Raw genomic sequence first — 12,955 nt, 5'->3', positions numbered from 1 at the left:
GCATGCGCTTGAAGCGGCTGTGATCAGGTGCGGACGTGCGACTGCTGGGTAGCAGGATGACAGGCCTGTTGGGATGGCATGGTAGCGCTGGGCCAGGAGGGAGCTGAGGAGGGGAGAAGAGGGATGGCAGCGAGTGCTGGGCAGGCATAGACGGCGGAGGTGTCGATTTGCGATGGGAGGCGCATGAGGGGAGCATGGACGAGTGCTGCGCGACGATCATGAATGGCACTTGCATGGGATGTTTTCCGCTGGTACATGGAGATTGAGAGGATCGTGTAGGAGGAGGAGGTGTCAGTGGGGGGACAGCAGTTCCTGCAGAATGTTGGATGATGGACGTCATTCAACGGAGAGATCTAGCAGGCAAACCTGGTCGTTGGGACCAGGTGGAGGAGGGAAGGGAGAGACCTGCACGGAATGCGGAAGGAGGGCAGCTGGCCGGATCTCCTAACGGTCTTGAGCACGAGCAGGAGGAAATGTAACCGGGACCGACGCCGTGCAGGCTCTAGAGCACAGCGCCGGGCTTCACTAAGGAGATACTGTAAGGCTGATGCTGCTACTAGTATTGAGCAGACTGACGGAAGTTGGGGAGTTGCGTATGTGATCCATTCTCAACCAATAGCTACACTGCAACTTGTAATCACTGAGTTGTGAAAAACTCCGACACACTAACAGGAGTTATATTTGATTTACTAACTAACCTTAGCAAGTTAGTAAATCCAATCTAACTCTTTGTAGTCGGAGTGCCTACTTTACAGTAAAGGAGTATCCACATACTTTGAGATAACACGACTGAGAGTGCACACGTAACTGTGATCCCCGTGTCGTGCATTACCCGGCACAAGATAATTGAGCGTAGAGTAAAACTAACAACCTGGTTGGTACGCCGGTAACTTGTACGGAATGATTCAGTGATGCCAAATGGCCCTAGTACGCCGGAGCATTAAAAATCCCCGGCATATCGGACTTTTACAGCATCAAAGCCTCGGCGGTTTGTTAGACTTGTACTAGTCCAAAGTCACGCAGATATCACATCGACCTTAGTTGTAACAAGACAGTTTTTGCTCAACTTCGGACCGAGTTTAATGCACACAAAACTTTCAAACCAGACTGAGAATTGAGGAGCACATGAGAGATAGACCGTACTGTATGCTAGGATGTGAAACCCAAGCATCCAGACATGAGGGGACCTTAGTAAGACGGCTAGGAAAGCCCCCTCTTCGTCCCACACGCTACATCGCCGCCTCGCAAACACGTAAGTCGTCGCTATCTGACTGGCACGGCTCGCTGGCATCATGCTATGATACGTTCCATCAACCAGAACGCCAACCGCCGCATGACTCTGAAAGTGAGTCCGAAGCCTTCAAATGGTGAGTCAGTTGCGTCACTGGAACGGACCCAACTTCGGCCGTTCAAGCTCAGGAGCCTCGAGGCCGCTGGGACTCGTCCGACTTGAATCTGTCAATTCAATGATTGACTGTTACATAAACGTCAGAGCCACGCCGCAGTGCAAGGCATGTGGCTTGTTGGTGTAGCGGTTAGCACAAAAGACTCTGAATCTTTAGACCGGGGTTCGAATCCCCGACGAGCCTCTCTTTTTATCCCTTATATGTCCCGTCCCTTCGCGCCCTCCAGTAGACGGCATGGCGGGGAACGGAGAAGAGCGACATGAGCTCCTGATCTCCCCCGTCACGCTTGCTACCCTGCTCGCTACCCTCCTCCCTCCTCCTCCTCTCTGTCTTCTCATCTGTTTCTTCATCCATGTTTCTCCTCTCCTTCACTTGTTTTGCTCTCAAGGTTCTCTGCTGTAATAATGACTGACACAAATCAAGCTTCACCCTTCGGAAGCCCCTTGCTCACTGTCAGGCATCAGAGATGTTTCTTTTCTCTTCTGTTGTCTACTCCAACTTCCTTCTTGTGTTTGTCTCTCTGTCCCTTCGTTGTCTTGAAACGCGTATGTTTGTCTGACTTGATTCCCTTTTTCACCACCCTCAGTGTTTGCTGAGTTGTAGCAGTGGACGAGAGATTACGAAGGTAGAAGTTCAGGAATGGAGGGGAGGGGATGGAAGGGGAGGGGGGGGATGGAAGGGGAGGGGATGGAAGGGGAGGGGATGGAATGAGAGGGGAGGGAAGGGAAGGGGAGAGGAGGGGATGAGATGGGAGAGGAGAGGAGAGGATGGGAAACTAAAGGTTGACCGGATTGCAACGCTGGCTCTCATCCATGCACTGAAATAAAACTTCATTTGGACCTGTCTTGACCAAGTTTCACCCTGTTTCTTCAATTGATTGACGAGGTTTCACCCTGTTTCTTCAATTGATTGACGAGGTTTCACCCTGTTTCTTCAATTGATTGACGAAGTTTCACCCTGTTTCTTCAATTGATTGACGAGGTTTCACCCTGTTTCTTCAATTGATTGACGAAGTTTCACCCTGTTTCTTCAATTGATTGACGAGGTTTCACCCTGTTTCTTCAATTGATTGACGAGGTTTCACCCTGTTTCTTCAATTGATTGACGAAGTTTCACCCTGTTTCTTCAATTGATTGACGAGGTTTCACCCTGTTTCTTCAATTGATTGACGAAGTTTCACCCTGTTTCTTCAATTGATTGACGAGGTTTCACCCTGTTTCTTCAATTGATTGACGAGGTTTCACCCTGTTTCTTCAATTGATTGACGAAGTTTCACCCTGTTTCTTCAATTGATTGACGAAGTTTCACCCTGTTTCTTCAATTGATTGACGAGGTTTCACCCTGTTTCTTCAATTGATTGACGAAGTTTCACCCTGTTTCTTCAATTGAGCTTTCAAGCCTTGAGATGTTACTTCAGCAAGTTCCACCAATCTTTTGACTTGATAGCCATGTCCTAGAGTCTTTCTTTGTTCGCTCTGGTAGCACTTCTACCATGACGAATTCGTTTTCTGTTGATCATTGAAATTCAAAATTTACTGATTGAAATTCATTATTTCATTCGATTGATTCATCTGTTATCTACATGTCTAGTGCTTTACAAGGAAAATTCACAAAGCTGCCCAGCTCGAGTCCAATACACCCGCGTCTTGAAACGCGTTAATCTCAGAAAACCTCTATCGTAAAAACTGCTGCCTCCCTTCCCCCCCTCAGCCCCTTCTCCTTCCCCCCCCGGCTCTCCTTCCATCTTCCCCTTCTGCCTCTTCGTCCGCCTTCCGCCCTCCTCCCCTCCTTGCCGTCCTCTGCTCTCCCTCCTCCCTTGCCTACTTGTGCTCAAGTTTGCGGTATCCCGTCCACTTGCTCCTCTGCTGCAGAGGCTTGAAGAGCTCCTCGTCGATGACCGACAGGATCGTCTTGCTGGGTCCGTCCTCGGGCCTCCTCCTCAGGCAGTTGCAGAGGTGCTGCCGAGCAGCCATCCAGTTCGCCTCCTTCCCGTCCTGTCCCCCGAGGTACAGGTAGATGGCCTTTGAGAACTCAGCGCGGAAATCCTTGTCCGTGCTGGGTTGTACAGCCTCGAAGAAGTCTGCGCTGGAGGAGAGGGAGGACAAGTCGATGTCGTCCTTGAGCGTTCCTCCCCTGCTCTCCAGCTGCGGCTCGTCGAAGGTGTAGAGGTCGACAGGGGACTTGCTTCCTTTAAGAGTCACCCTGTCTATCTTCCTGCAGAGCTCCTGGAGGGGGAGGGAGAGGAGGGAGAACACGTCCCCAGAGATCAGGATGGAGACGCCGTACTGCGATGAAGCGGCTTGAAGGCGAGATGCGATGTTTACATGCGGACTGGGACACAAGTGAGTCTGTGGAAGCGGGAGAGGAGATGCGGCTCACCTGAGGTAGGAAAGATCTACCTTGCACTCCGACCCGATGGCGCACTCGACGGCCCATCTACCATGCACGAGTGAGCTGAAGCTATGCAGAGCGAGGGAAGGAGGAGGGAGGGAAGGGGAGGAGGGATGGGAGAGGAGGAGCAGAAGGAGGGGAGGGGAGGGGAGGAGGGAAGGGAGAAGAGGAGCAGAAGGAGGGGAAGGGAGGGGAGGGAGGGGAGAGGAGGAGCAGAGGGAAGAGAAGAGACGGGCAGGAGGGAAGGGGAGGAGAGACTCACCCGAAGTGGAGCCCAAAGCAAAGGTCAAGCTCGATAGTCTTGCTCCTCTCGAACAAGTCCTGTCGGAACTCTGCCCTGGTCGTCTCTAGGATACACTGCACGTAGGAACGAAGAGCCGCGTCGGCAACTTGCTGGATGTTCCGAACGCCTTTCGACTTCCACACGAGCTGCGAAAAGGGCGTTAGGAGGAGATTGAGGAGGAGAGGTGGGGGAAGGAGGAGGAGATTGAGGAGGAGGAGGAGGAGGAGGAGGAGGAGGAGGAGGAGGAGGAGAGGTGCACCAGAAAGGCATGTCCGAGGTTCGAGTTTGGGTCCCCGTGCGACTGAGTGACGGCTGTATGCAAGGAGTTTGCGATGCGGTTGACAATGTGGATGGCGTTTCTTCCCTCGATCTCAGCGATGTCTTCGTAGTTCCTCAGGTTGCAGAAGCCGAAGAAGGCATTGACAATAGATCCTGGCTCCTTGGTAATGATTTCAGAGAAGGTCCTTCCCTTGAGGTTCTTCGAGATGAACCTCGAGCCTGCCTCTCCGAAGCCCAGCTGAAGCATGCTTGTGAGCTCGGAGATCCAACGGTCGATCTTCATGATCTGCGGCTGAGGAATCTCCTCGGACACGATCGTGTGCAGCGGATTAGCTGAGATCTTCTCGATCTTTCCCACGATCTTGTCCAACGGCTTCGAGAACCGCTCAGTGAACAGGGCCGCGAAACTCCAGCTGGAGGCGAACAGAACAAGCATGCAAGTGACGGAGATGAGAGTCCGGAACATGGCTTCTTTGAGCAGAGGGTACGAGCTCTCGTACAGGAGCTCGCAAGCGCTGGAGCCGTTGTCCTGGTGAGGCAGACTGCAGGTGGCACGGAGCATGTGCGGCATCCAGCAGGGGGTAGTGCTGCAGGCGCGTACGTTGTCAATGAGGACATGTCCTCCGAGGTTCAGCAAGAGCAAGTCGATGCCTTCGCTCCTCGTCAGGTTCTGGAAGGACCGCAAGAGGACCTGGAAGTCAGCATCCCCGGGATCAGAATTCGCCAGGAGCTGGAAGTTGTTGGCCAGTATCTGCAGGGCCACAGCTGGGGTGTCAATGTTGACTTGGAGGAAATTCTGCAGGACAACAAGAAAGAGGAACATAAAAGTGATCCCGCAGCACCATCGTACGAACAGCCGGTGGAAATCCCTATCCCTCTCCTCTTGGATCCTTTCGAGCCCCAGAGGCTCTAAGGGCATCCCCAGGGCCAAGATTTTCCTCATATCGAAATCAAGGATGTACGACAGTTGCGACCCAGCTCTTGCGATGTTCCAACCGCGGAAGAGCACGAAGAGGCGCAGAGGGTAGAGGTAGTGCCTTTCTTGGCCCGCGAGCTCCGCAACGGCTGGAACGAGTGACAGGAAGGAGAAGCAATCCAGAAAGAAGTACATGGACAGGAAGTACTGCTTGTGAAACAGCAGGCGGAAAACAAGCTCCACACTGAAGAAGCACCAGCAGAAGATTGTTGTCAGCAGCACGATTCTGTGCGTTTGTTCGTCGCTGGCAAAGAGGAGGCAGAGATCCGGGACCAGGATAACAAACCACACGCATAGCCATTGCGCTACGATGAACAGGCTTGACTGCAGCACTGATGTTGTCTCTGCGGCAGTTTGGGTCTCATGAGGAGTAGGAGCGTCCTTGAAGCTCTGGGCAGGGCTGACGGACCTTGAGGTTGCGCTCATGTCGTCACTCTCCGGCTCTACCGGGCTCAGATCTTCCAGGGACGATTGCGTTTCCAATGTTTCAGAGGGGAGCAGGAGCCTTGAAGGGGTGGTCCATGCCCCTGCTCTCTTCTGTAGGACGTTGAAGACTGTAGGGGTACATGGCGATCTCGTGCGGCTCTCTTGGGGGACGTCCTTGGTTCGTTCGGTTCTAATCCTCCTAGCTTCCTGCAAGACATACCAAATCGCTTTCCTCCACCTTGCTCTGTTATCTGTTGGCACAGGTTTCCGACAGACAATCCTTGAGATCTCTTCGTTCCCTTTGAAGTTGCAACCATTCAGGGACACAGATATAGTCGCCTGCTTGCGCTTCCGGAACACAAAACTCATTTTGCCGTCTTGTTTCGTGCAAGAGAAACAAGACGCTCTTGTTGTCGGGACAAATTTTAAGCGGCCTTGGAGCACAAAAAGACTTCTGGAAGAATCGACGGTCTGAACTGAGTCCCAGAAACAAGATCAAGAGCTAGATGCAGCAACTGATGAAGTGTTGCACGGAACGCCGGAATCTTGCGGAGCAGAATTACGAGAAGCGGAGAGGAATACAAAGGGGAACTGAGTATCGGGCGATAGAGAGGAAGTAGGAGAGTGACAAAGGAGAGGGGAGGGAGGAGGGGAGGAGGGGAGGGGAGGAGGGGAGGCGGAGGCGGAGGAGCGGCGAGAATTTGCGGGAACGTGTGCTGGAACGGGAGACGGAAACTTTGGCGTGATGAGTGTGTATTCGTGAAAGGGGTGGGTAAGAATGCCATGGGTGGGGTAGTTCATCAATCTTCCAAATTAAGGGGTGCTTTGAAGAGAAAAGTACGGGTACTCATAAAAAGATGATTCGAAGTAGTATGGTAGGGTGGTGGATGGATATCTGCACTGTCCGACAAATTATTGTATTCAGGTAGGGTAGTTCACCCCACCCTGATGACTTGAAGCTAAAAATTCGATTTACACGAAATTATCAAAAAGGCATCTATAATTTCAAGATTACTGACATAATTTGTAAACGATTACATGGACCATGTGATAATGTTTGGAATAACCCTACAAATAGTACCCCTACCATCTATGGACCTAGTTTTCTATTTCCGACCCTTGGGACCTGAAATCCAGGAAAATCCCGAAACCACTCGCTTTGGGCAGACGATGCCAGAAGTTGACCGTTATACGGTTACTCATTTTGTGACTTTGGTCATTACCACCCTCTCTTCAAAAGGATAAGAAGGGGTAGGGGTCATTGACACGGATCTCCTCAATCACCCACAGGGGTAGGGGATCTGAAAGGGCTGAATTCTACCCCATCATTACATAGGTAATGTGTCCGTAGACCACCGGTAGGTCGGTATCGGGAGTCAAGGGTGGGTTATGAAGTGAATCCTGTAGTAAATGTCATTGCTGACAACATTTTGTATTGATAGCCGGAACTTTCCCGGGCCCGCCTCCGAAGCAGTCATCACGCCCGCCTGGGCCCGCCTCAGTACCACTCCCTGGCCACCCGGCGGCCCCCGTCTGGGCCGGCCGGCGTGACGGGCGGCCCGGCCGGTCCTCCCCGATCAGGCCCTTCCGGCTTGAAAGTCGCCCGGCCAGTTCAGCACTGAACTGCACTGCCGCATGTGGGGCCTTTGTGAATGCAATGTGATGCCGCATCATTGAATGTTCAGCCGAGCCTCGCCGGTCCGATTCCAAGTTCCGGGCCGGCGCAGCGTGCCAGGTTGACACTTGAACCGTCCGATCACGCCGGGCCGGCCCCGGCATGTGTCTGCTGATTGTCCTCGTACTGATTTTTAACTTAACTTTGAGTAAAAAAGAGCCTATTGGCATGTCCTGCATCTGTCAGACCAAGAGGAATTCAGAGAGGACCCTTCCTGATGGGTGAAAGTAAATTTCACCATTTCAATCTGTCACCTGATAAATAGGTTTTCTTCACAAAATTTCTTGATATAGTTTGAAACTGTAGGATCTGATTTCACAATATTTGAGAATCTTGAGACCCCCGCAGAAAAAGGACCAATGGATTGTCAAATGTGACTCCGTGCAAATGCTGCTACAGAGGAGAGGAGGGAAGGAGTGGAGTGACGAGAGGGAAGGAGAGGGGAGGAAGGGAGGGATGCACAAGCAGAGCTGAACATGCATCTGTTGCTCTACACATGGACAGCCCTTGGCCAATCGAGAGAGAAAGAGACACAAAAGCACTCATGGCGTACATTGCAACCCTGTCAGGTTACTCACAAAATTTCCCGTCCTCCAAGACATTCACAACTATTGTAGAGAACATTAGAACCTGGGTTTGAGACGATTTGGTGTAGCTCGTTCTGTGAGTTGTCTTCATCTGAAGCAACCAAAACGAATATCGGCCATCAGGTGTTAGCAGTCTGTTTCAAAAGGTAAATGAAAGTGGACAAGGTTCTCTGGGTGTGAGAAATTCAAGGAAATGATCAGGGAGGAACACATGGGTAGAGAGAGAAGGAGCAATTTTTAAGGTTACATCTACAACTTTGAATCGGTGATGAGGGGCGAGGGGGAATGAGTAGAGGGTAGGGGAGAGTGAGGGGTCAGTAGAAGTGACCTGTGGAATGGGCAAAGGGAGTTGGAGAAAGCATTTACAAGATGGATTGTTGGAAGAATAGATTGTAGGAAGAAACAATCAGAACAGAAGATAAAGAAAAATCAATCGGTTCAAACTCTAACTATGTGCTGTGTAGTATTTTCTATCCACGCGAACATCGAAAGGCCACGGACAGGTTGAATGCTGTCGGCGTCTTTCTTCCTTTCGCATTCGGTTCCCTCAGCCTGGAGTTTTGCTTGAGCTTTTGAGGATCGCAAACGATGACGTCGAGCTACCCTAAGGTCTACCTGATCTCAGCTTGGGTAGTCGGCGTCTTTCAGCTCTGCGCTGGTCAGGTGTGTACTCCGACCAAGTTAGAGTTGCTGTGTGGAAGCAGCTCGCAGTTCGTCGAGAACAACGGGATGCTCGGTTGGCATCAATGCGTCCCAAAGTCCTGCGGGGGCCCTCCAGTGATCTCCAACGGGTACACGGTACCAGCCAGTGGGCCTGTCCTCAAGGGCGGGCAAGTGAAATCTTTTGCAATGAAGGATACAGGCTTACAGGAGGCGAGAGTAGCCCCATGTGCAATGAGAACTGTACCTTCGGGAACTACAGCTCTTGCGCAATCATCTCATGCAGAAACCAGAATGTGTCCAACGGGGTCATCGAGCCTTCACATAGGGATATCGAGTACGGGAGGAGTGTCGAGGTTTCGTGCAATTATGGTTACATGAGAAACGATTCAGCGCACTTGAAGGGAGACAACCTGGAGAGTCCAGCACACGTCACCTTCTCCCGCATCTGCAGCGGCAACGGCCAGTTGACGAACATGGATGTGTCATGTGTAGCTATGCGTTGCTCCCAGGTTACCGACAAGTACTTGACTTGTACCGACTCTTCCATGTGCAAAGCAGCGACAGGAATGAAAACAGGTGTAGCAAACCCAGCAAGGCCGACGAGCGTGTATGAAACCGTTAAGATAGATTGTATTCCTGGGTTTCACTGGTCTGGAGGAAGCAATGTTATGCAGTGCAAGTGGACTGGGGCCCTTTCAACAGTTGCTGGGATGTGTATCCCTTCAGCATGCAACAGCACCATCAGCAACAGCCTCCTCTCCTGGGAGAAGGCCAGTACAGTCGCTGACGGGGGGATCGCCTATAAAGACTCTGATCACATTGTTTGCGCTTACGGGTACACAATCAAGCACTCCCGGCTGCCCTCCAACAGCACCTGCCCCTTCAAGATGGTAGTCAACTGCTCCTGGTCTGCAGCGAATGGGAGACCGCAGCTCAATCTCGACCTCAACGACTTCTCTTGTGTGCGAGCGGCTTGCCCCATGACCAACCTCGTCTCCGGTCTACGTCACTACAACAGCAGCTTGTTGAATCTGAGCTTGACTTTGAACGTCGGGGACACAGTCGATGTGACTTGTGTGCAAGGCTACCGCGCCGCTCCTCTTGACTCCTTCTCGACCTCGTGTGATAGTTCTCGCCGATTCTCAGCTCGATGTGCTCGTGGGGACACAACGAGCGATCCCAGCTACTCCCCATGCGACTTTGATCGCCTTCACTGCGTCCCAGTCCACTGCTCGCTCTCTGCGGTACCGAATGGTGTTGTGTCGCTGATGGGCGGGGAGGATTACGACAAGAACCTCTTGAGATGGTACAACAAGTACGCAAACATCAGCTGGAACTTGTCAAGCACGATGACAGCAAACCTCTCCTGCGATGTTGGATATCGTCCCGCCTCGTCTCTTGTGGCGTACCCTGACGGCTCCTCTCCTCGCTCCGTCATCCTGAGCTGCAGCAGCGAATGTCAACTCAACTACTCGAGCCCCTCCTGCAAGCCCGTCTCCTGTCAGGACACCCTGCCAGCCGGTCACTTCGTCAGCGGCAGGCTGCCTCGTCCCTTCTTGCACGGCGACGTCTACGAGGTCTACTGTCCGTCCGGCACGGCAGTGCAAGGAACAACGACGTGTCAGGTCATGTATCAGATGACGTGCTCCGACGGTACTCTCCTCTTCAAGATGCCCGCAGACTCCACGTTCAGCCCCCAGCAGATCCAGTGCACGGCCATGACGTGCGGCAGCGGTTGCTCGACCTCCTGCAGCTTCGACCAGAGGTTCCAGGACCCTCTCGCCGAGACGATACCCAACACGACTGTGACCGAGGGTTTCATCTCAAGGTTCTTTCAATGTCGCTCCGCTAATGCTGAACCTGTCGACAACGAGTGCAAGCAGTTTGGAGACGCCAAGTGTGAGAAGGGCTGCTTCTCGAGGTTGTCAAACTGCAACATCGTCCAGCAGAACTGCTTTCTCCAGCTGCCCCCTCACACCTTCACCGTGCCGGCTGCCGCAAGTCTGATGCTCAAGCACAAGGACTCTCGAACCGTCTACTGTGAGGCCGGATACATGCTGGAGGACGACACTCCCTCCGTCTGCGAGACCGTCCAGGTGGTCGCGTGCTCCTGCGGCGCTGCCCCCATCAAACGATGCATCCCCCAGACGTGCGCCAGCCGTTGCGACCTCGGCTGCCCTGCTTCTCAGCTCCTGACGTTTCCTCACTTTGGAACCGCTCGGTATGTACTTGGCCCTGAGATCTCCATCTCCAGCACAATCCCTCACCTTGCCCAGCTGCAATTCTCATGTGCGAACGGATTCGTACCGATCTCTTCCAACCTCTCGATTCCTCGTCCTGTGTGCAACCCCACAAGCATCATCAACGCTGTCTGCAGGAGCTGTCAGATCAGCATCACCGACGACCTCACTTGTGCTGCGGCCTCCTGCCCACCTGTCGACTTCCCTTACAAGACATCCGACGGGTTCGACATGGTTGATTCCACCTCAGTTCCTGGGTTTCACCTGGGGGGAGCGATCTTGACAGGTCAGCGGGTGAACATCACATGCCCTGTCAACTATGCGGTGGCTGGAACGACTGCCCGAACCAAGGAAGTGACATGCGCTGCCAAGAGCGATGGAACGTGCGGGATGGATCTGCCCATCTGTCAGAGAGTGCCTTGTCCTTCCTTCACTGTACCAGCCAACAGCATGGCCACGAGGTACAACCTGTCAGTTTCTCCGCCTCTCCAACAGACTGTAGCCGGTGGTTCCTCCCTTGTCCTGCTCTCTGGAGACTTTGCTGAGATCGAATGCAACTCAAGCTATCGCCTCTCCTCCAGCAACCTCTTTGAGTGCGCCTCCAGGTTCAAAGTCACATGTCTTGAGGATGGAAAGTTGCTTTCTTCGCGTTCAAATTCCAGCTCAATCGACTCTTGCGAGCTCCAATCTTGCTTCATCGTCTGTGACATGGGGTACGCGTGCGCAAGCTCCGATGACCCCAAGTTGTGCTCGAACGATGTTTGCGCATTCAACGCTCCGAGAACCCAGGCAGTGCCTTGCTCCAACATCTCTCAGCTCAGCTCAACGCTGTCGAAGCCCCTCTCAGGCGATCGCTGCCAGTACTTGTCGCTCAACGTATTTCCTTGCCTTCCCTTTCGCTGCGTTCGCTTCGAGATGCCAGCAAACGCCAAGTCAGCCGAGACAGTCAAAGAGGTCAACGGTCAGGTGGTGTGGGTAGCAGACACGGCATCGACACTGTCAGGTCAGGTCGAGCAGAGGTATGGTGCCATCATCAACGTCACGTGCCAGCAAGGTTTCATGCCTGAGACCTATGCGGGGTCGGAGGAGGGATGTCCGCAGTCGTGGTACTTGACAAGCTGCAACGGTCAAGGGCTGTGGGAGAACTACCAGCGCTGCGTCCCCAAGACGTGCAGGGTGACGTGGCAGCTGGGAGGCTACTGGCAGTACAGGGACGTGTTGCTCGGTTCAAGTTTTCAGGTGCCTTGCAGTGCCAACGAAGAGATTCCTGCAAGCCTGCGCAGCTCGGTGTGTCTTGACAACTGCAACATGAGCTCCCAGCAGGTCTGTGCCCCCAAGAAGTGTCGCCCCTACAACGTGACAGGCTTCCTTGTCGTTTCCAGCAGCAACCAGTCCGTCACTGTCGGTCAGAAGGTCGTCGTCCGCTGCCCCATCGGCCTCGTCGCGGCTCCGAGCTTCGTCCATCGCTGCTCGAAGACGTTCGAGTCAACTTGTCAAGCCGACCAGATGTTCGACAGGCAGGATCTGCTCCAGTGTGTCCCGGCCTCCTGCAGACCGTACGTTGAAGTTGACCACAACGTCCTGCAGCAGTCCAACTCCATCCGTCCTGCCTTGTATGGGCAGCCCTGCCGGGAGTTTCGGTGCAAGGAGGGTCACGGGCTCGGGGGCAATGGCAGTCAGTCGATCTTCATGAGGAGATGTGGAACAGCCGACGATACTCTCTCGGCCTGTGAGTGGGAGGCGGGCCCACTCTGCGAGCCCGTGGTTTGCGGGAAGTTTGCGGCAGAGGCAGTCCCGGCGAACTCCACGGTGACGTACGATGCCAACACCTCGTATAGGTTCGGACAGAAGTTGTCAGGCCGGTGCGAGCTGGGATTTCACCGCTCTGATCAGCAGAATCTGCAAAACTTCGAGATTTCTTGCCTAGCCAGTGGAAAGTTCCAGGAGCCTCCCAGCTGCATTCCTGTGGTGTGTCCACCATTTGAGCGCTATCTGCGAGCCACGTTTGCCTCCGACGTCTGGAGCAGAG

General features: G+C 53.3%; 2 protein-coding genes and 1 non-coding gene across 3 annotated transcripts in view; 2 read left to right on the top strand and 1 right to left on the bottom strand.

Annotated features, from left to right (window-relative positions):
- Positions 1–1,517: 1,517 nt before the first annotated feature.
- On the top strand, positions 1,518–1,589 carry GUITHDRAFT_t105. The gene has a single exon. It is a non-coding gene; the product is annotated as a tRNA-Gln (tRNA).
- Positions 1,590–3,643: 2,054 nt separating this feature from the next.
- On the bottom strand, positions 3,644–4,636 carry GUITHDRAFT_46513 (hypothetical protein; the record flags this gene model as incomplete). Its single annotated transcript, XM_005821189.1, has 4 exons — positions 3,644–3,737; positions 3,786–3,842; positions 4,060–4,226; positions 4,340–4,636. Coding segments are annotated over 4 exons (615 nt in total), but the record flags the coding sequence as incomplete, so codon positions are not given.
- Positions 4,637–8,611: 3,975 nt separating this feature from the next.
- Positions 8,612–12,955, top strand: part of GUITHDRAFT_147340 (hypothetical protein) — a gene marked incomplete at both ends in the record, with an annotated part of 6,003 nt that continues 1,659 nt past the window's right edge. Inside the window, 2 exons of the mRNA XM_005821188.1 lie at positions 8,612–8,831; positions 8,894–12,955. The exon at positions 8,894–12,955 is cut by the window's right edge and continues 104 nt beyond it. Of these exons, the coding sequence (XP_005821245.1) occupies positions 8,612–8,831; positions 8,894–12,955 (4,282 nt within the window). The remainder of the gene's footprint in view (positions 8,832–8,893) is intronic.

This window comes from Guillardia theta (assembly GCF_000315625.1).
Source record: "Guillardia theta CCMP2712 unplaced genomic scaffold GUITHscaffold_150, whole genome shotgun sequence".
In the NCBI taxonomy this organism is placed as follows: domain Eukaryota; class Cryptophyceae; order Pyrenomonadales; family Geminigeraceae; genus Guillardia; species Guillardia theta.
This window is presented reverse-complemented; position numbering and strand designations above follow the sequence as displayed.